Here is a 24923-nt window from a genome sequence, read left to right as displayed (position 1 = left end):
TATTAAAATATTTCTCTTTCTGTGAATATTTCTTCTCTTACTCTATTTATGAAAAATAGCCAGTCCAATTTGGTTTGGTCCATTATAAGGGTCCAATAAAAGTGTAGTTGGATTGGGTTTGAAAAGAGCTTTCCAATGATATATTATAAGCCCAATTCCGATGAATAATGAGGAAGTTATGGATTATATTAAATTGGGCTCGAAATTATTTTTATATGCGGCCCAATGATCTAGAGGAGGGCCTATTAATTATTATTCCTAAAGTTATTAGTATTGATTTTAATCTTCTAGAATATCTAGAAGGTTCTTTTTAATTCTAATGAGATTAGGATTGATAATTATATTTTAAAGAGTTTTATTTTGAATAAAATATGTGATTTGGCACAAATATGATTTTAATTTGCTTAACGCGGCATTTGCTGCTTAATCATATTAAGAAGAAGATTCCGTACAAAAGCGCGTTTTATCTTTTAATTAGCGCCAAACGACAAAGCCTGTCGCCTGGCGCTAACATCTGTCGCCTGGCGCTGGTCTTGTCGCTTGGCGCTGATGTCTGTCGCCTGGCGACAGATTCCAATTTTATTCCGTATAGAACTTGAAGTATTTTCTATCGTTTCCAGACTGTTTTCTTATAAATAGGGGTCGTATCTCCTCCGTTTTCATTCATCAATCATCATCAATTATTCACAATAAATCATCTCTTATTCTCTCTAAAAGTTAGAAGCTTTCCTTCTATCTCTATTCTTTTTCTAAACCTTCCCTCTCACAAAATTCCTCATACACAAGCTTTGATCTTTATTGCTTAGTGATATGCTAGGGTTTGTTATTAATCTTGTTAGAATCATGCCAAGGATCTTGCTAATATTATTAAGCTTTATTGGGATTGAGATTATGATGATGATTGTTATTATGTTGCTTGACATATTTTTATTGTTATTGCTTGATCACCCCCTCTTTTGCAGGTTTAAAGGCAATTCGTACTTGTAGTCACGCTTAATAAGATAATTAATAATCTTGTTTAGGCTAATATGATTATAATTCAAGTGATCGCCAATAATAGATTTGTTTGTGCATTAATATTCAACCAACATAGATAAACAGGTTTAGGGTTAACCTATTGATTGTATGTTAGTCAGAAAGCGCACATGAATACGAGAAGAATAAAGTAGAGGCCTATTTTTAGGGCAGGTTCAATCTCTTTAGGTTGGATTTGTACCTTCACCCCCAAACTTCCAGTCATGGTTCCAGACCTATTAGAGTTAACGATCTCCTGTATCGTTAAGGGGTGTAACCTTCACCCTGTGAATAGTTTACAAGTTCCCAAAACTTGTTGGCGACTCTTTTACTCTAGCTTCCTTCCCTTTGGACGCCACCATGCTTAAGTGTATGATCACAGTGGGGCTCAAGTGTGGGATGCTTGAAATATTCCCTACAGTGCTTCGACTTCCCAAGTAGCTTCCTCGGTTTTATGGTTTGACCATAGAACCTTGACTATCTTAACATCCTTGTTCCTAGTGCTTCTCACTTAACTATCCAAAATATTCACAAGTCTTTCCTCATAAGTCAAGTTCTCGTCCATCTCGATGGTTTTAGGCTGTAAAATATGGGAAACGTCTGGTATGTACTTCCGAATTTGGCTCACATGGAACACATTGTGAACTCTTTCTAACTCGTTAGGCAAATCCAACTTGTATGCTACCTTTCCCACCTTTTGGATAATCTCGTAGGGTCCAATGTACTTCGGGCTTAACTTTCCCCTTTTCCCGAACCTCATTACTCCCTTCATCGGAGATATTTTCAATAAAACTTTCTCACCTACTTCGTATTCCTCATCCCTTCTTTTCAAATTTTCATAGCTCTTTTGATGATCTTGTGCGGCTTTTATTTTCTCTTGAATCATCTTTACTTGTTTCACCGTCTCTTCGATCATCTCTGGCCCGAGTGTAGCTGTTTCACTTATGTCGTTCCAACATATCGGGCTTCTACACTTCCACCCATACAAAGCTCGAATGGCGCCATTCCAATGCTTGCATGATAAATGTTGTTGTAGGAAAATTCTATTAAGTCCAAATGATCTTCCCATGAACCCTGATACTCCATAACGCATGATCTCAACATATCCTCTAAAGTCTGTATTGTTCTCTCTGTTTGACCATCGGTTGCGAGGTGGAATGCGGTGCTCATCAACAACTTAGTCCCCATAGCCTTTTGTAAACTTTGCCAGAAGTTGAATAAGAACCTTGAGTCCCTATCCAATATGATGTCCTTTGGCACACCATGGTATTTCACTACAAATTTCACGTATGCTTTTCCCAATTGATCCATTGACCATGTACTCCTCATAGGTATGAATTCTGCTGACTTAGTTAATCGATCCACTACGACCCAAATAGTATCATTCCCTGCTCGCGTTTTCGGTAAAGCTCCCACGAAATCCATAGAGATCGAATCCTACTTCTAACTAGGCACCTCTAAGGATTGAATTGTTCCTTGTGGCCTCTTCTGCTCAATTTTGACCTTTTGACAAGTCAAACATCTAGCACGAATTCCACCACTTCCCTTTTCATATTCGGCCACCAGAATGTCTTTTTCATGTCCTTATACAACTTATCCCCTCCGGGATGCATTGAATAAGGAGAACTATGAGCTTCCCACATCAACTTCTGCTTCAAATCACTTCGATTCCGGGGAATACACCACCTCCCTTTGAACCTCATGCTTCCATCATCGGCTATCGAAAAGTCCAATATTTGCCCTTCCTCGATCTTTCCTTTAATCTTGTTCAACTTCTCGTCCCCAGGTTGACTTTCTCGAATCTCATCATAAATCGACGGTTTGCTCAACAAGGCACTCAAAAGTTTCTTTACTTCTCCTTGTTCCAATACCTCCAAATTCATCTTTTGGAACTCCACACGTTGATCTGGAAGAATCATCGCGTTAACTACATGACTTGACTTCCTGCTTAATGCATCAGCTACAACATTAGCCTTCCCTTCATGATATTGAATTTCCAATCGTAATCCTTAATCAACTCTAACCATCGCCGTAGTCTCATGTTCAACTCCTTTTGAGTGAATATGTACTTCAAACTCTTGTGATCGGTGAAAGTCCTACATGTCACTCCGTACAAGTAGTATCTCCAAATCTTCAATGCAAACACAATTGCGGCTAACTCCAAGTCATGGGTCAGGTAATTCACCTCATAAGGCTTCAACTGTCTCGAGGCATAAGCAATTACCTTTCAATTTTGCATCAACACACAACCTAACCTGAACTTTGATGCATCACTATACACTTCATACTGCTCACTTCCATCAGGCACGGTTAACACAGGTGCCGTACTCAACTTTTATTTTAATGTCTGAAAAGCCTTCTCACACTCCGGAGTCCATTCATACTTACATTCTTTCCTCATCAAGCTCGTCACAGGCCTTGCAATTCTTGAGAAATCCTTAACAAATCTCTTATAATAACTTGCTAACCCAAGAAAACTCTGAACATCTGACACACTCCTCGGGGTCGGCTATTCACTTACGGCCTTTACCTTTGCTGGATCCACCGATACTCCTTCCTTAGAAATCACATGACCTAGGAAAGCTACCTCTTCCAACCAAAACTCGCACTTTGAGAGTTTGGCATATAATTGATGCTCTCTCAAGGTTGACAATACCATCCTCAAATGATCCTCATGCACAACCTCAAGCTTCCATCCTTCTTCTTCACGAACAAAACTGGTGCAACCCATGGTGATGAACTAGGTCGAATGTATCCTTTCTCCAATAAGTCGTCTAGCTGAATCTTTAGCTCTTTGATCTTAGCCGGGGCCATCCTATACGGAGCCTTTGAAATAGGTCTTGTCCCTGGCACTAACTCTATGGTAAACTTAACATCCCTCATAGGTGGCATCCCTGGAATTTCTTCGGGGTAAACGTCAAGAAATTCATTCATTATTGGAATATCCTTCCCATCCTCTATATCTCCTTCTCTTATCTCTTGGACTACACATATATAACGGATACCCTTTTGCTACACACTTCTTAAGTTGCAAAGCAGATATGATCTTTAACCCTGATTTCTTCCCTTCCCTTCGGTAGGTTACCCTAACTTCGCCCAGGCCACACAACATGACCTTTTGGGCCTCACAATCAATTGGGGCCTTGTATTTTCCCAACCAGTCCATCCCCAAAATAACATCGATATCTTGTAAGTCAAGCTCGATTAAGTATGACGGAAAATTTACTTTTGAAATGACAAGAGGTACACCCTGGTGCATCTTGGTGCAACTTACTACTCCCCCTAATGGGATAGTAATATCTAAGGAAACAGACACCGGACACTCTAACTTGAGTCTATCTACTAAAGTTCTAGAAATAAAAGAGTGAGACGCCCCTGAATCAAACAAGACTTTAGTAGACATAGAACAAACAAAGAAATTGCCAATTACCACATCAGAAGCAGTTGCAGCCTCACGGCTGTTCATCACGAACACACAACCATTAGGAGCAGCTTCACTGTTGTTGTTTGGTCCAGGCTTAGGATTGAATCTGCTGGGCTGAGTTGGCTTGGGTTGGTTCCTCTCATCTTGGGGTTTACCTGACTGCTCATCCGAAACCTTCTTGTAACACTCATACTCACGATGACCTATCTTTTGACAGTAGCGGCAAGTCATTAAGTTTCCCTCACAATATTTTCCTGGGTGGTTTTTCGCACATCTCTTTCAAAAATAGGTTCTCTTGGGTTTGTCTCCATTCCTTCGGTTCCCATTTCCTCTTTCAAAATTACCCCTGTTGTCCCTTTTCCCATTGAAATTCTCACTCAGGTTCCCTTCAACCTTGGGTTTTTTCTCACTCCATTGAAAGTCCCACTAGGCTTCCTCTTTTCCCCAGAAAAGTTTCTCTCTAGCTCTCTCCCCTTGATCCCATAAAGGTGCACTGCTCTCCCATAAACCTCATCTAAGGTTTCAAAGGTCACTCCTCTTGATTTTCCTTGAAGGGTCAAAGTCAAACCTTGCTCAAACCTCTGTGCCTTAAGTGCTTCAGTTGGTACTACCTCAGGTGCAAATCTCATTAACTCAATGAACTTGCTATAATACTCATTAATTGTCATGATGTTCCCCATCCTAAGGTTCGTAAACTCCATACACTTTTGCTTCCTCAAATAGGCAGGGTAAAACTTTTCTTTTAAAGCTTCCTTAAATTCAGCCCACCCAAAGTTAGGATTACTCATTAAGTCATATCTCCTTTGACTCCACCACAAATCGGCTTCCTCTCTTAGGTAATAAACAACATTATTGTCTTTTGATTCCTCAGGGAAATTAATAGCATAAAAAAGTTTATCAAATTCTCTCACCCAATTTTCTAAGCTCGCTGGGTCTACTTTGCCAAGGTAAGTGGGTGGTTTGGCCGCAGCTATTCTTTTAAAAACTTCCCCAAAAGCATCAAGGTCATTATGTGTTTTTCCCTGGTTTGAGACAATACCGGCTATGTTTTCGGTTATTTTGGTTAGCCTTTTGATGACAGAGCTAACTTTGGAACTACTCCCTTTCTTAATTTGTTGCCTTAGAGATATGATCCTGAATAATGTGGTAATTTAGCACAATGAATTTACAAATAAATTATTCATCCATCCAATAAAGACTTAGAGAGGTGATAACTTTACTGTTCACAAAATATCTTGAGTACTAAACATTCATCAAATTAACTAGTAAGTCTAAATTGCCATTTAAAGGCAGCCATAGATAGCATCTTAAAATAAATCGTCACAAGATTTTATCATAATTTGCATGTAATTATAAAGCACAAATCGACAAAACATTTCATCATATAATTCACATAAGAGTGCAATTCACTTTCCAATCCATTTCCAAAAAATATTTATCGAATAACATATCCATGGACCTTCACTAATATACCTTGAAATATAAAAATTCCCAAAATACGATGAACCTTTCTCTAATTCGAGATTTAATCCGAACCTTATATTTTAAAAAATATATTTTGGACGTTTGCTTAGTCCATATGCACATAATTCACGTAAAATTTAAAATCATCTTGAAATACATTTCAAACATTTTCATTTCGAAAATATTATATAGTTATAAGTTGAATACTTGATTGATAATGTGGATTAGTTGGACCAATATGAGATCCCAAGTAGGAGAGGTTAGGGTCGACGTTGCCCTGAGCCGAAGTCCTGCCTTGCCAGAGCTCATTGTTAATCCAAAAATCCCCAATATCAATATTTCTTCGAATTAAAATACAAAGTAGTTTTTACTTAAATATTTTAATATATATACTTGAGAAAAACAAATGCAAAACTATATCCTATATGCCCTTCTTAGGTCTACCTATCAGTTTTATTTTCCTATTTTAATATTTTTAAGACCCGATAACTGATACCACTTTGTAACACCCCCAAATTACTCTCCAATAATAATTATTATAAAACTTGATTTAGATAGGAACTTGGGAATATTACCGCCACGTGATTACGTAAGGCTTAACAGAGATTTGCAGCGGAAGAAAAGTACTTATTATTATTATTAATAATAATAATAGTAATAATAATAGCTTTGAAATACTTCCAAGGTAACTACAACACTGATACTATGTTTACTAAATTAAACTAGGTGATCACCGCCCATCATTCCCAATGCAGCATATAACTCACGTTGTCCGATCGCCATCACCTATCTACTCATCATTAATGATAAGTAGGGCCAAGCCAAAACAAAAGAGAAATACATATTAGCCAAAATACTAAGTACATACAAATGCTAGACATGACAAATCTATTTAGTTAATTAAACATGCTTTCGAAAGATCCGAATTTAATAAATCATATTTTATTCAAACTACTAAAAATTCCACAATCGACATCTTTCAAAGATAGTTCCAAATAATAGAGTATGGTTCCAAACCTCATTTTCGTAAATCATTTTTCCACCTAAGTGTGCACACCCCCCAAGCTAGTAACACCTTTACATAGTGCTATCAAGGGGAGAGACTAGGTCATACATAGCCCATAGTCTTCAATTTTATCTCCGCATAGTGGGAGTCATAAATCCAAAATCCAATAAATAAATCCGATAGATAAACCTTGCAATATCCCATACTCGGGATAATTTGAACAATAAAACTTCCTTTTTAAATATCTTGAATATCAATACAAGTTTATCAACCATATAAAACATTTAAGATCGACAATTAAAAATATGTTTCACCGAAATATATTTCACAATCATTTAAACATGGTTCGAAATCTCTTAACATGTAAATCACGTTGCATATAAAAGTCACTTTATAAAAGATCTAGCTGCGTGTACGTACTTTGATCTTTGCACACAAGTATGGAACTCCTACTTACGAACTCCAAATTCTTCCTACAACAAACCAATAATCCTAATCAAATACTTTTCAACCCATAGACACAAAAACTTAGACTACCGACTTTACTAGTTGTGCATGAAAAATTTATTATCATAACCCTTTTATAAAATTAACACTTAACCTTTATAAAATAATCTTTAATAATCCATAATAATAATAATAATAATAATAATAATAATAATAAAAATAATAATAATAATAAGGTGTTAGTAACGATACGTAGGTAGTAGTATGTATGTGATTAGTAGTCATAATAATAATAATAATAATTTATAAAAGTATGTAGTACATACGGCAAGTAATAGTAGTAGAGTAGTTGTATCAACAATAATAATGGCAATATTAAAAATAATGAGATGTATAGTAATAGTACTTAAAATAGTAGTAGTAGCTAGTATCTAGTATCAAAATTAGTGAAAATCAAGTTAAGAGTAATTATATGAAGTAATAATTAAGGGAGGAATAAGGGGTAGGTGGCATCACCTTTGGTGGTCGGTAGTCGAATGGCGGTAGGTGCTCGAAATGAAGCTCACGACCACAAAACAAAAGCTAGAAGGAAGTAAGTATGGAGAAGGAAAGAGAAAGGAGGAAAAGAGAGCTTGGAGGAAGAAGATGGGGTGGCAACAATGAACTCCATCCATGGCTATTTATAGTGGTGGTGTTGGTACTATTTCAACCTTTATCAATGAAGGAGGCAAGTGGGTAATTAATTCCCCCCCCTGCTGACATAGCTTAATTTTTATTTTATTTTATTTTTAATACATACCAATTTGATGAAGCAAGAAGATAGCTAGATTGGAGTATTGGTGTAGTACTAGTGTACTACAAATATGTGTTTGGGGTTAAGAAATGAATTTGATATTTTGTAATCTGACTCGAAAACAAGTTTCTTGACTCGAGAATCAATTAAAATCTGGTTTTCGGGTAAGAAGATTTTAATTTGACTCGTACAATTAAAAACCTTTACAAACTATTATTATAAAATTATCTTCGTAAAATCATATAAATATTTTTATATAATAAAATATTTCGAAGAATCATTAGTAAACGACTTAAAAATATGGAGTAGTACAGCTTATTAAAGCAAATGAAAGTTGTAATTGAAAATTAAGAAATGAATTACAATTTTATCTCTCTCTCTTCTACTTTTCTATCTAATTCTATCTTCTCCTTCCTCTTTCTTCTTCTATCCTTTTGTGCTTCTATCTATCCTGCTGTACTCTTCATCTCCTCACTATTATTCTAGAATTTGAATTCGATCTTGCCAATTAAGGTCAGATAAGGATTTCACCCTTATCATATTATTATTAGGAATTTTATATTGGATAACACCTAACTTTTTGTTTTTCTCTTTGGTGAATTAAAAAATAAATTTATTTATTCTCTATTATTGATTACCAAAAATAATAACAAATTTTAGTTAAAATTATTAACCATGGTTAGTTTTATTTTTATATTTAAACAATTAAATTATTTTCGAATTATTAAAAAAAAACAACCTACCCTCTCTACCAGCCAACCACTCCTACCCCTCTCCCACCGGCGTCGGTGCCTAGTCTCCTCCCCCGTGTCGCGTCCAACCTTGTATCTCGTTTCATTCCCCTAGTCTTATCAGCAGTAGGATTTCAATTTGGAGAAAGTTATACATATGTTCTACAATTGGATATGCTCGATCTTTGTCTCCACGATCTATAACTCCTGCACAATTCACTGAATGACACATTTTCTTTCCAGCACGATTTTTGATATGTTTTTTGCAAACAATGATATGCTGAAAATAGTCTGAAGCACTTAGTGCAGTCCCATATAGCCCATGAGTTGTCATCTCATAGGTCTTTAGGATTGCAACATTGGGAGGAAATATATTTCTGCTAAAAAAAGATGAGCCTAGAATACCTTCTTAATAGTTTCCTCCATTTTTGAGGTTATTGTAATCAGTTAATTCATGAATAAATGTCTCTTCTTCCAAATAGTGACTCAATTCACATTAAAGAGCTTTGGGAAGATAATTTGGAGAATAAATTTTGTTTAAGTCATGATATAGTAGGTTATTAGAGGGATTTGGAATTTAAGGGCAACATTTCGAGATGGGAGAAATGGCTCAATTCGGGGTGCAGTGGGGGACAAGGGGAGGGGGTCGTTTTGGGGTTACTGAAAGGGAGGAGGGGTTGGTTGTCAGAGTAGGGGAAAGGGAGGGTGGGGTGTCGGCTGGGGCAACGGGTCGAAAAGGTAGAAGAATGGGGTTACCGACGGGGGGAGAGTGATGGTGGCCGGCGTGGGTGAGGGGGCTGCCAGTGGTGGCAGGGGAGGGAGGTGGGAGGGGTGAGTTATTTTTTGATTTTAATTGTTAAAAAAATATTTAAGTAATAAGTATTTTTTTTTAATTGTTAAAAATGTAAATATCTAACTATAGTTCAAAATTTAATAAAAAAATCATCATTTATGTCATAAGTAATATGATATCAATAATACAAGATTACCAAATAATAATAATAACAATAATAATAATAATAATAATAATAATAAAAAAATAAACCTTATCATAAGAGAAAATAAAAATATCCCAAAATACAAAATTTTCTTTCTTTAGTTTTTTCAGTTTTTTTTTTTACCCTGTGAACCAGAATAAGTGTCACACTCCAACTTTGGACAGATGTCGATGCGATGATTTACCTTATTTTATTATAAACTAATTTAGGTCTCGTGCCATACACTGCACAATTATTTTTAAACTATTTTAATTAGTTAAAATAACATGTAACAACACAAGTCTCTTCATTTTTTAAGTGCATCACTTTGCCCACCATATATGCCGCAATACACAACTCTAACCATTAATATCTTTTAAATTCATAAGTAAATAATATAAAAATTATTATTATGAAAATATGTAATGATTAATCCATTAACATGTACATAATAATAATCACATTTATATGTTATTTTGAATATATAAGAAATAAAAATTTAGCAAGTCAAAATCACAATTGAAGTAACACTTGCTCAATCAAAAATGATATTGCTAATATTATATATCTATACATATAAGTTTTTAATATAAGATACTTAAGCTTGTGGCATTAGTCATGACAAAGGAGTAATTTTTTTTTTTTTTTGGATAAAAACTATCTTAATCATTTTTTTTTCCCAAAAATATTTTTATGTAAAGTGCAAATTAATACAAAGTATATTTTAGTTAACAAAAACATTACTTGGAGTTAAGATATAAGGATTTTGTAATAAGAAAGATATCATATGATAATATTATGCTTTCCTTACAAATTAAAATGACTGCCTTAAAAGTTAAAAGTTATAATTTTATTTATAGATATAAAAGTAGTTTAAAGAAAAAGAAAAAAAAATACTAAAGACACACCAGGAGATGACACGTGTCATTGCTGGTGTGTCTTTTAGTATATAGTTATTGGTTGATGATTATTGATAATGAAAATTATTTTTAAGAAAATCATCATATTAAGAAACTTTATATTAATACTTATCTAAAAACATATTTTATGAAACTAGCTAGGTTGCCGTGCCTCAGCAACAATTGTTATGTCACGGCAGACCCTGTAGTTATGCGGCAAAATCTAACGTTGTGCGGAACTGATTGCCGTGACGTGGCGTAAAATATCATGTCACGATAAAGTCAAATTTCCATTTTTTCACTTTAATAGATAAGTTTTATTAGGTCAATTTTAGTGTTTGCATTAATAATTAATAGGTGAAGACATTCCATTGGACAATCGTTTGTTGAAGATATAAATAAACAACCAAAATGAAGAACATATGTTAAGGTTAGCATATGAAAATCACATAAATTGTGCACATGTAAGGCACATAGTCACAATGATGCAATGAAGTTCACAACCTTAAGTCATGGTTCTATGGTCGTACGATGGTCAAGCTTATTTGGGTGGTCAAAAGGTATATGGTTAGAAGTTTGGACGTGTAGCAAGGCGACCTCCCTTGAGGGAATATGTATACAAGCGGCTTCACGAGTTAGTGATGTCTCCATGGCTTGGTGGATATAAAATCTAAGATGAATCCTTATTGTGAAGAGAATTTTTGAGTCGGAAAAGCATAAATCCTTGGGGCTGAAACATGTGTAAAACACATACAGGTTTGAGACAAGGTCGCAAAGTTGACTGCACGAAATAACAAACCATCACGTCATTTTCATTTTTGTCGAGCAGCAGTAAAATTAGGTTGACGCGAAAATTATTCTGCTGTGCGACACTATTACTGTGTCACGACAAATACTATCGAGGCGCAACAATAATAAAAATGTTGTGGTCTTGTACGTTCCAATTACGTTAAGTTTTTCGATTTTAACCTATAGTGCAGAATCTATCTGGACAATTTTAACTTTAATGCTTATGCAATAGATGTTAATTAAATCGTAAAAAAATACAAGTAAAAACTCATTCAAATCTCATCCACTCATTTCAATTAAATAATACCAATCCATTAAATCGATAAATAATTAAAAGTCCTCCCAAGTGGAGTTGTCAAATTGTAGGCGTCGAGCGACGTGCACCTACTTTAGCATGCTGTGAATATGCTTGGCAATCATAAGAAGTTGGAATTGGCTGTATAATCATTAGGGACAATGAATAAAATAGGAAGACACCAACTAATTTTCAAAGAGCTTCTAAACCGTTCACAAGTTCTTCGAAAGAGACAATGGTAGCCACGAATATTAATTTATGAAGGTTACACCTATTCACAATCCTTGAGAGTGCTATCTTCATATATATGGTAAACAATTAATCCACGACTAGAGGATCGTGGATGATTGTACAAATTGAGTCATGGAGACAATTCCGCCCGAATTGGCCTCTATTCTTATTGCGAAAAGTATTCTTTTGCAATTTGATTGACATGCAAATAAAGCTCAATTAGCTCCAAACTAATATTTCTATGTTGGATGAATATTTAATGCACATAAAATTTTAAATATCGTGATCACTTCAAAACTATCTTATTAGTCGTGGTTTTTAATTACATATTCTCACTTAAACATGCAAAAGGGTTATCAAACATATTAAATATTCAGGAGCTTTTTTCTGGTTACACTAATAAGGGAAAATATGTAAACATACATTTTAGGGTTATAAATGTCCGCATACTATTCTAAATAGTTTAAAAAAAAAGGCAATTAACATTAATGAAGGCAAAATAAAAGGCAATTAACATTAATGAAGACAAAATAAAAACTTGTACATATTAATGAGGATAAACATGTAAATGCACATTTTAACGGATATAATTGGCAGCACACTATTTATAAGAGTTTTTTTTTTGTACTTTTATAAGGTAGGGATAGGGATATGACATAAATATGGGACGCAACATTAAAAACATTAATTACTCAGAGCATTCAAAATAATCCAATCGTGATAATAGCAAAATAAAAAAAAATAAGTAATTAAATAAATTAATTACTTAAAATGTGCACACTCCTTAATATTGCTTTATGCTTCTATCATGAATAAATCGTTGGTAACTTCAATAAAATATAAATTAAATTGAAAAAATTAGAATAAAGTAAAGTTTACATTTGTCCAAACTCTAAAAAAAAAAATTCAACCTTTACGTCTAAGTTGATGAGTAGAACTTCAAGTATTGTAATGGGATTTCAAATTGCTTGAAAAGGATTATCAGATTGAGTAGTATGATGATTAAAGGCTTATAATGATGTGCTTTAATTTTATTTCTTTGTTACAATCTATGTTGCTATATGGAAATCTAGTATTAGGGTCGTATTTATAGGCCTGGGTGCAAAAAAGAGATGTAGTTGAAAAACAATGCTACCGTTAGAAAACAAAAGATGTCACTAGTAGAAAAACATTAATTTGCGGCGGTTAAAAGTGATTAATTTGCGGCGTTTTTGGAGGGGCAGCAAACGCAGGGGCAGCAAATCAATTGATTAATTTGCTGCTGTTACAAATCCGCCGCATATAAATGCATTTATTTGCTGCGGTTTTCTATTAAACCCCCCCGCAAATAAATATAATGTACCAGGTAAATAATGTATAAATTTGCTGCGTTTTTTTTTTTTGTGTATTAACCGCTGCTAATGAATCTTTTTTTTTTCCTTTTTGGATTATTATTTGGTAATAAATTATTAATGAAAGAAAATTCCGGCAGCATTTTCCCTATTTTATGAGTAATATACACATGAAGAACCTGTAATCCTGAACTTTATGAACATGCTATTTTTTCATTCATCCAAAATAATTTGTCATAATCTAAAACAAAGTGTACGATTAACTTTTGTACATATATCAATCCAAAACTAACATTAGAATGTTGTCTAAAAGAACATAACTAAGATCACACACAATAATTAGTGAAATACGAGGCCCATTTGTTTTGTACGTCATCAATATCACCATCAGTGTAAGGATTTTTGTTGAAAGATGTGCAAACCTAGAATATGACGCATATAAAAAAGATTGTTAGTAATTAAAGTAATGTAGTAAAAATAATAAGTCTACTTAAGGTTGTATGTGAATAATAAGTATATTTATATGAATTTAGGACATAGAAAAATCTCATTTCTCGAAATTAGAGTCATTTGGACAACAAATGACTTCAAACACGTTCAAAAGTGGTACTATGCCTATGTTTTGGTTCCAATTTTTAATTTATACCCTTAACTAGAGTGCATAAGGTTATATATAAATGTAAGAGTCATTTTCAAGATAATAGGACTAAATGGACCTTTCTATTCTATCTTTAATTTTAAGTAAGTTCAAATATGTATGAATGAAAGAGTTATATTCAATATCAAATTTAATTGACAGAATTGAAAAACATACCTTATCAATATCATTTGCATCACTTTATCCGGAAAGTATGTCATACATGTACCTCATTATGTAAAATCCGCACTCGAAACCGCCTCTTTGTTGAGTACACTAAGTAAAATTCAAGAAAAGAAACAAGTAAATGACGAAGTTAAATAATTTTAAGGATATCAAAATAGTTTCAAACAATATCATACAAACTTATTATGTACTTACCTTAACGAGTTTCCATAGAGGTTCTTTTCTATTCACACGATTTCCATTTAGCTTATACCTTGTGAAAAAACTATTCATATTCATCACTTAGTTAGAATTTTTTATTTTTTTTTTACTTATATATATATATATATATATATATATATATATATATATATATATATTAGTTCTTGGTAATTTCTTACACATATAAATGTAGGTACGGAAACAATAAATAAAGGAATAGACTTACAAGCTCACAATAGTCTTCATTTTGACACTTCTTGTCGATGTTGGACGACCCAGAGTCAAATTGATAAATGGTGCAGGTTGGTACACATATTACCAGAAGCATCCAATGTTCCCTACATCAAAATGTGAAAATGTTGCCTTATTATTCATATGTACCCTTAAGTATTGCATAATATGTTGTAACTTTACTACTTACTCTTGAAAAATTGGTGCCAAAATGAATTTTGCTCCATTTTTAATTGATTTGCTAACTGCTTTGAAGACATACTCATGAATTTCCTGCAAGCTCTTAAGAATTTTGCTCTCACAAGTTTGCTCTTGACACAACTATCCAACCGTGGAAACTTTGTCATTTGATTCCAATTCTTGTTGGAGTAACCTGGATATACAAAATCAACTTATATATAACGAGTTGGAGGATATAAAAGCAAAAGATGCAATCACTACGTAACAATTGTGAATATTATATCACCTCATGAATACTTGAATAGTTGATATGTTCAGCTTCGCTCCTCTTAAGAACTGGAAGACATCCTCCTTACTAACCCATGCATTCCCATCTTGTTCATAATGGAATAAAGCGTAGTCTAATGTTACAGCAATGGGATCCCCATTTGGCAAGGAATCAAAAAATGTTGCCAGCCATTCACAATCTGGGCTAAGGGATGCCATTAACATTTGGGGAACAAGTGGGCTTCTTTGGGAGGCCTGTCCAGAAGAATGTAAGTCATTGCTTGCAATGATCTTAGGTGACAATCGCTTGAGTTTCTTTGTTTGGAGTGTTTCCTAATATGTCACATGCAAAATAAGTAAGTTAACAAGAAAATAAAATTTAAATTACATATCATAGTTGCTACCATCGATCTTACCTCAGCTTGGAATTTTATTAATGATGACGGCCATTGTACGTATGTACCAATCCCATGTTGTAACAATTCAATCTCAAATACCGAGACAGGAACGGGAAGTGGCAGCCCATAAAACTCCTCATTCACAGTATGAATTTCCACTTTCACATGACCAGGTAACATGGTCATAAGATGAACCACCTCATTTTCAACAAGTGGATATGCAGTAGCACTCGCCACGTCGTATATCGCTCCCGTTTCAGGATCCGTTAGAAGTAGATGACATGAAGTCTTACTAGAGTTGTCAAAAGCTGACCTGACCCGAAATACCGATCCTAACCCGACCTATTAACCGACCCGTCTGAACCCGAAAAAAATGGTGACCCGAACCCGACCTGAAACCAACCCTAGACCCGAGTATTTGAGACCCGAACCCGAACATTAACCCACCAAGAGACGACCCGACCCAAATGTAACCCGTAAATTATTGACCTGAACCGAAATTGACCCAAACCCATTTTAACCCGTCAAAACCCGAATTCAACCCGACCTGTTCCTAACCCGACCTGCTACAAACCCGACTCAAATTTCAACCCGACCTGTTACAAACCCAACCCGAATCAACCCGACTTGTTATTGGTCCGACCCAAATTCAACTCGACTTGTTATTGAATCAATATGTATAGGTCGTTATCACATACTGGTATTAGAACGGAAATTGAATCCTAACTGTATTCCTTCAATATTTCACTTTGAATTTTAAGAGGTTAGTTTCACAACATGTTTTTAGGGACGAAACATGTTTTCCGCAAATTATTGACTTGAACCGAACTCGACTCGAACCCGAGAATGACCCGACTTGGAAATGACCCGACTTGATTATAACCCGCAAATTATTGACTTGAAACGAACCCGACTTGAACCCGAGAATGACCCGACCTGATTATAACCCGTAAATAATTGACTTGAACCGAACCCGACTTGAACCCGAGAACGACCCTAACTCGTTTAAACCCGTAAAGACCCGAATTTAACCCGACCTATTTTTCACCCGACCCGAATATAACCCGACCTTTTACTAACCCGACCTAAACCCGACCCAAACCCGATAAGATGTATGACCCGACGTGACCCGACTCAAGCATGACCCAACCTGAACCCGACCCACATATGTTATGACATTAACCCGTATTGACCCGACCCGAGATGACCCGACTCACACTAACCCGACTCAAACTCGACCTATTTACCCGATTTGACAGCTCTAAGTCTTACCCTACAATTTATTTAAACATAGTAAGTCAATTTAAATGTGAAAGCAAGAATGTGAAGTTCATTGCAAAAGTAATAGATCAAATGGTAATTATAGTTACTTGCAACTCAAGTGGCGGAAGCTCGTTGTGATTTAATGGCGTAGTAAAGGGTGCTGGAGTAGAGGTAGCTTTACTTGATTTACAAGTAGCATCATCAGGTAGCTTAAAACCCATGTCTAGCAGGAATGAAGACATTTTGTCCCTCATGGTCGCATCGAACTCCTCTTTCAACTCTTCAAGAAGTTCATTTTTCAAAGCTTTTCGTTCTTCAGTTAAACTTCCACTTTGGCTAGACTTGATCTTTCTTGGTTCCTTGCCAAATGCCTTTTTGATGCCAACATTAACACCTCCAAAACCTCTTGCACGACCTGCATGATCTGGCTTCTCCCCAAGAGCCATGAATAATGCATCCTTGTTTCGGTGTGGAGTAAATTTGCCTTTCTCTTGCTTCTCTTTATACTAAAGCTGTTAAAGTCATCAAATGTTAAAAGCCACATAATGCTTTCAGTGGTTCTTAGTAACTTATTAATAATCATACTTACATATTTGTCAGCAACTTCCTTAGTTTTAGAATTCGGAATGTATCTTTTTCCAGTCACCTTATCTTTCCTATGCACTGCACAATACCAATTATCACCTCGAGTTATTGTAATGGAAATAGATGTGGTTCCTGATTTGCATGATGTTGACGATGTGGTTTTGCAAGACAGGTAAAAATCCTCGTCAATACACTTTTTTCTGCTTTCCTCATAGTTTCTTTGCCCCATGCCATGGTGATGATCATTCTGGCTTGCACTCTTCTTGGCCTTTTCTCGCTTTGCCTAATTATATGACATTTGTTTTAGTTAGTTTCAAACCATAATCAATTTAAACCATCTACAAGAATGAAATTACCTTTGCTTCATTAGATAATTTTGTTTTCTTATATTGTGACCAATCCTCTTCTTTTATGTGTCTCCAACTTTGGTATGGCTCATGATCCTGCTCTTGTTTTGACCTTTTTTTGGTGAAAATGATCCATCCAGAGACTAGTTTAGCTTTAAAATCCCCAAATCTCTTAGCTACTGCACTTAAAAAGACCTTTTTCATCTCTGGTTCATCAGGTATATGGAATTGTGCCTGTAAGAGGAAAAAATATATAAAATAACTGAAATATATAATAATCAAAAAAAATATAACAAGGAAAAAATTAGCAATGATCCTTTAATCAGCCACTATATAGCAGCATCCTCTAGAAAACCACTTGAACAAATATTGTTAGAAGTCAGAACCCTACATAGCATCATCTAATTTGCTCTGAATCTTTTTTTTTTAGTTTGCAGATTGCAGAATATGCGTATAGAATGCTGCATATGGAAGCTTAGTGCATTGTTTGACCAGTCACACTGAATTTGTCAGTGCTGGTTAATTTATTTTGTGAATACTAAATTTGCAGGTAGATACACCAAATGGCCAAAATGCAGCTATTTCGATACACCGGATAAGGATGACATATACAAAGTTGGTGTGATCTTGCTTGAGTTATTAACTGGTAGACATATCACATCAGAAGGCCAAGTAGATGAACTAAAGCAAGAGGTATATTTTAAGACCCGTCGCCGCCCCTTCTACATACCCAGAACTTTCCATACAGATACTCTTTTATATCAAAAGTCGATTCAATCATAACCCACTTGTTTTTTTCTTGTTGGGCATCTTTGATATTGCAACTGGAAAGGAGCTTAGCAGAATCTGCATCAGCACTTCAGTGCGCTATTGACCTGTAAATAAAGGGTACTTATGCTTATCAGTCCATCAAAACTGCTGTTGAACTCGCTGCCAACTGCCTATGCAGTGATCCCAGTAGACGGCCTCCCATGGAGGATGTGGCATTTGCAGTACTCGATTCAGGCACAACAAACATGGACTAGCAGTGGGAATCTTGCTCTCAACAGCGGAAATCTTGGGTTGCAAAAGTGATGTATGTCAAAGACCGTAAATATGGTGACTCACGCTCCTACACTGATCCTTGTAAAATAGTTTCCCCTACCCCCCTCCCCCTTCCCCCCACCAAAAAAAAAAAAAAAAAAAGAAGCCTTGTTCAAAGAGTTAATAATACACCTATACTTCTAGAGTTCTAGTTATTAATTAGTGTCAAATTGTCAATCATAATAAAGTGCGCATCAAACCTGTGTTAATTCTTCTTGAAATCGTCGTGATAGAGCATTGTAGTCAAATTCAAGAAATTCAATTTACTAGTACATTAATAGGTTCATCCTATAGTGTTAGGAACACTATTTGAGCAATGAATTTTCATGTTCATCCATGATAAACAAAACTAGGAGTTATTACTGGCAATTTTCAGTTTTGGATTACAACTAGATAACATGTATTGCTGAACAATCCTCTATTATTTTACTTACACGAATTCCTACAGTAGTCACTTGCATTGCCGACGAGATTTAAGAATTGACAAAAGAGTCTTAACTCTAAAATTGTCATAAGTCTAGTTTCACGGATACTCCTTACCTTTCCCTATTCAGAAGCCTCATATGAGACACTGAAGTATCTATAGAAGTGTGGTTAGGATTTTCTCACAAGGGGTTTGCTGGTGTTTTGCATGAGAACTTTAAAATAATGCTCACTGTTAGAAAAAAGCTGGAAGTCCATTGCTTACCAGGACCAACATGATCCCAGAAGTTCTTGTCTAAAAAAAAGTCATATGTTCCTGATTTCTATACAAAGTGGCATTAATGGTGGTTTAGCAGTTGAAAAACAATGATTAACTATAGTTAAGTTGTTAAAATTATAGCAAGGGGTTGTTTGGTTCGATCAAAGGAAATAAATAACACCCTCCCTTCCCCCACACATTTAAACAGTACAATAACATAATTTAAAACCACCACACATTTACGCAGAAAACAGGTATAAACTTTATACTCAAGAAGCTGAAAGTGCAGCAGTATAATAGTTAAACACCATTTATATGATTCTGAGGTAAAACAATAAATGTCAGATGACTCGTTAATAAAAGGTAATGACTTGTGATTTAGGATTACCTGGGTCTCTTGCCACAATGTTGTCTTTAAGCCTTCTTTCACACTACACCATTCCCAATTAATGTTCAGCTTGCGCATATACAGGCCAATCTGTTGACCATATTTTAATCGCCATTTCCCATTTGGACGCAAGAATTCATCAAATTCAAGGTGCATGGGTTCATTCACTCTTAGACCTCTAGTCGAACATCTTGCCTTACCAGAGCCACAACCTCTTCCTGAGCCAATCCCCTTCTTACCAGTTGTTACAACTTGATGGGTTGTATCTGCAGCTGTAGATGGTGTTGCAGTTGTCACTTCAGCATCATTAAGAGAAGCTATATCTTCCTTCCTCTCAAAATCATCAAGCATTTGTCCCAACTTCTCAGCAGCAATGTCTTCCAGTTCACCCTTATCCTCCTCTAAAGCAACATCATACTCGGGGTCACTCTAGGATTTATCAGTTACCTCTTCATCATCTTTCAAATCTTCATCAATTTCCAAATCTTCGTCAACAAATTCATCATTACATGCCATAGCCCCTTTACCTGTAAATGTTAAAAATTACAATTAATAAGCAACATCTCACAACACCTTTTTTGTATAAAATTACAACATATATGAAACTTTGATTAAAAAACAAAAAAAAAAAAAAAAACCCAAAAAACTAGAAATTATAGAAGTAGAAACATAGGATATGATCATGATATTTTTCAACCCACTATCCTGCACTAAACCAAAAATCAGTTTGGCAGCCTCTATATCTATTTCTCTGATTTTCAGTTTTGTGTTCCCAAAACAGAATGAGATAAGCCTCCAAATACATTGTGACTTGGTAAATCTGAAATGGCAGACCTTGATATACAACAGTATAAAGTGGATAAAAAAATTCCCTTAGCTTTCGTTTCAGGTTGTTTCAAGTGCCATAAGTAGTAGTAAAAACAGAATCAATTAAAACTGAACTACACTATATATGATGGTACTGAAATACTGAATTGTACAATAACTGCAATGCATAAAAAGTCAGATGATTTAAAAAAACCAAAATTACACTAAAGTTCAACTGAAATAATAATGCAACATGATCATAAGGAATTGATCATTAAGGTTCTTCAACAATAATGCCTTCTTGGTGATCTACGCGCATGTAATTAGTGTCAACGTCTAATCCTTCAGGCGCATTAGATTCTGGAATTGAGAATGGTGGCGTGTCATCAAACTTATCATACTCTTCTTCATCATCGACATCACCTATCCCAAGAATGTATCTCTTCCCTTGAACAACAACATACCATTCTTTGTCAATCATGTCCCTTACATAGAACACTTGTTTGGCTTGTGATGCTAATATAAATGGCTCAGCAGTGTCACGGAAACGACTCATGTTAACTAAAGTGTAATTGAATGGTCCAACCCTTTTCACACCACATCGACCTTTTTTCGACCACTTGCATTGAAATAGTGACACTTTGAATTCTGTGTAATCAAGCTCCCAAATCTCTTGGATTACTCCATAGTATGATAATGTTGCATCAATTGGGGACTTGTCCTTGGCACTTACACATTCTCTAAAGGAAGCAACAACCGTAACACCACTATTTTGCACAATCCTTGATCTTTTATCTTGACGTTCAGTGTAGAAACTATATCCATTGATGTCATACTCTTCATAAGAGCGTACAGTTTCTTGAGGACCGTATGCTAACCATTTGATCGTGTCAGAGACATTGTTTCCTGCTTGGGACAACTCATGCATCACTTCATCACGGAACCAATCAATAAAAAGGCGATTATGTTTTAACATTAGGACCCTTTCACCTTTGGTAGGATTTGCAGACCTCACCTCCCTCATATGCTTCTCTAGGTACGGATGAACCTCCTTAACATGGTGTAACACAAAAAGGTGTGCTTGCATATGCTTTTGTGGAGAGGCAAATATATCTTTACCACCAATTGTTCCCTTACCTTCTAGCCTCCCTTCATGTCGAGATTTTGGGAGTTCAATAGATTGAGCTTTGGACACAAACTCAGCAATGAAGTTACCAATATCCTCTGCCACCGTCCCTTGAACAATACAAGCTTCTAGTCTAGCTGGATTCCTCACCTTATGCTGCATGGATCCCATATGCCTTTCAAATGGGTAAGCCCATCTCATAAAAACCGGACCACAAAGCTTAATCTCTCGAACAAGATGAATGACCAAATGAACCATTATGTCAAAGAAGGAAGGTGGGAAATACATCTCAAATTGACACAATGTTACGATGACTTCTGATTGTAAACTATCTAACTTCTTCGGATCAAGCACCTTATTACATATAGTATTGAAAAATGAACAAAGTCTTGTGATGGCATCTCTAACATGCTTTGGTAATATCCCACGAATAGCAATAGGCAAGAACATTTTCATCATGACATGACAATCATGGTATTTCATACCGACTAATTTCAATTCGGTCTTGGAGACAAGTCTTTTAATGTTGGATGAATATCCACTAGGGACCTTAATGTCATAAAGGCACTCAAAAAATTTCTTTTTTTCCTCTCGAGACAATGTATAGCAAGCAGGAGGCAAGTACGATGAGGTTCCTTTTCCTTTCTTTGCATTCTCCTTAATCACAAGCCATAACTCTGGTCGAATCTTCATTTGCATCATATCTCTTGGAACCTTCACCCCATCTTTTGTCTTGTGTGGAATATTAAACAGTGTCCCGAGAATGGCATCACACACATTCTTTTCTATGTGCATGACATCCAAACAATGTCTAACAGGTAAATGTTGCCAATATTCAAGCTTCCAAAACACTGATTCTTTTTTTCCAAATGACCTCTAGATCGGTGGCTTTATTTGGTTTTCCGAACACCGTTTCAATGCCTCTAACTCGATCATAAAATTTTTTTCCCAATAATGGCCTACGAGCTCTCCCCTCTTCCACCTTACCATTGAATGCAGCTTTTTTCTTTCGGTAAGGATGCATCCTATCAAGGAACTTTCGAGTTGCTCTATACACATACTTTCCAGAATTCGGCAAATAGGTTGATTCTGTCTCATATTCACATATTGGACATGCCTTCTTTCCCTTGATCTTATACCCTGACAAATTACCATAAGCCGGAAAGTCATTGATTGTACAAAATAACATAGCCCGTAATGTAAAATACTCATTAGAATGAGCATCAAAAACCGATATCCCTTCATCCCACCTTTTTTTCAAATCATCGATGAGTAGAGCAAGGTAGACATCAATATCATTTCCGGGTTGCTTAGGTCCTGATACCAACAAAGGCATCATCATATATTTCCGCTTCATACATAACCAAGGTGGAAGGTTATAAATAACCAAGAGAACTGGACATGTGCTATGTTGGGTGCTTAGACTACCAAATGGATTCATTCCATCCGTACAAAGAGCAAGCCTAAGATTCCTATCTTCTTTGCCAAATTCTGGAAATTGATTGTCAATAAGATCCCATTGTGGAGAATCTGCCGAGTGCCTTAGAAGTCCGTCTTTCTTCCTACGATCAACATGCCACCTTAAATTTTTTGCATCATTCTTTTTTGAGAACAATCGCCTAAACCTTGGCATTATAGGCAAATACCAAAGCACTTTAGCCGAAGGGCCTTTATTACCCTCCCCAGGTTGCACTCCATCTGCCAACTTGTAACGAGACTTGTTGCATCGAGGACACTCATCCAAATGTGCGTATTCATTTCGATACAACACACAATCATTTGGGCAAGCATCTATTTTCTCATACTCCAAACCAAACGGACACATCAACTTCTTAGCATAATAAGTCGACTTAGGCAATTCATGGCCTTTCGGAAGTATGTCTTGTAATGCTTCCAACAAGGATGTAAAGCTTATGTCAGACCACCCATGCTTTGATTTCAAGTTGAACAAGGTCAGAACGGCAGATAACTTGCTATATGCGGTACAACCAGGATATAATTGTTTCTCAGCCGCTTCTGATAACATCTCAAATAAATGAGGTCGCTCATCAAATTCATGCTCAACCCCCTGTAACATTTCTTCTATATTATCCTCTTCAATGTCATACTCCTCATCAACATAAACCTCGTCGGAGTCAGTATCCTCATCTACTTCAGATCCATTAGCACCCACCCTAAGCATCTCATCATCATAAACAAGTGGATGTTCAGGTTCAAGTTCAACATTAGATTGCACATGTCGTTCAAAGTCTAAGCTAGATTTTCCCCTGAATACTCCACTCTCACCGTGCCATAACCAATCATGATATTGTTGCCTAAATCCACGTCGAATAATATGGTCCCTTAGTATTGTGATACTAGGAACCCTTTCAACATTTTAGCAATCGACGCACGGACAATAAAATTCATTATCCTCCAAGCTAGATTAATGATCCAAAGCACATTTGCGAAATTCATCCACCCCATTCATAAACTCTATCGAATTTCGTGGACCATACATCCAACTTCGATCCATATCCAAAGAACAACCACTACAGACATAATAAAATTGCAAAAGCAATACTTTACAACATCACAACTAATCCATAATTTTCAAACACAAGCACATGTAAGTCATGAATGGACAACTAAGCCTATGCAAGTTTTGGCAGAATATACAACAATAGGATTTTGGTAGAAGATAAAAGAAAAGAGGCTTGTTGAAAATAGAGCCTCTAGCATTCTCATTAAATACAACATGCAGTATCGTCATGCATGCATTCAGTCCTTCTACTAATTGCTATATCAACTATTTTCAACACTTAGAATTGCTAATGATACAAGAAATGGTATAGCTAAGATCACTCCACAAACAGCAAATCAGTTCATAGAAGATAATTACCAGCAACTACATAATTAATCACATCGTATCAATCATTGACTTATAGTTAGGAGAAAATTCCTTATCTACTTTTATTGTTTCAAGAGAGTAAACAAATCAACTTTGAGCTTAAATTTTAATGAATCCATGTAAAATTACCCAAATATATAAATATAAAGTGTAAAGATTACCTCTTCAAAGCAGCAGAGGAAGAATTATTAGCAATTTCAGGGGGTTTGATGGTTTAATACTTCAATTTCGAAGCTGAAGGAAGCGGGTAC

General features: G+C 35.6%; 1 protein-coding gene across 1 annotated transcript; it reads right to left on the bottom strand.

The window, feature by feature from the left end:
* Nucleotides 1–22617: 22617 nt before the first annotated feature.
* On the bottom strand, nucleotides 22618–23964 carry LOC145566559 (uncharacterized). The gene has a single exon (XM_081625942.1). The coding sequence runs from the start codon at nucleotides 23962–23964 to the stop codon at nucleotides 22618–22620; it is 1347 nt and encodes a 448-aa protein (XP_081482068.1).
* Between the last annotated feature and the right edge of the window lie 959 nt (nucleotides 23965–24923).

The sequence above is a fragment of the Chenopodium album genome, chromosome 11 (assembly GCF_948465745.1).
Source record: "Chenopodium album chromosome 11, dcCheAlbu1.1, whole genome shotgun sequence".
NCBI classification, from domain to species: domain Eukaryota; kingdom Viridiplantae; phylum Streptophyta; class Magnoliopsida; order Caryophyllales; family Amaranthaceae; genus Chenopodium; species Chenopodium album.
The sequence above is the reverse complement of the archived record's forward strand: the minus strand, read 5'-3'. Positions and strand labels throughout refer to the sequence as shown.

What these genes read in the sequence shown, in the direction of transcription:
- LOC145566559 (XM_081625942.1), bottom strand. Translation starts at nt 23,964, where the DNA reads ATGCTTAGGGTGGGTGCTAATGGATCTGAAGTAGATGAGGATACTGAC.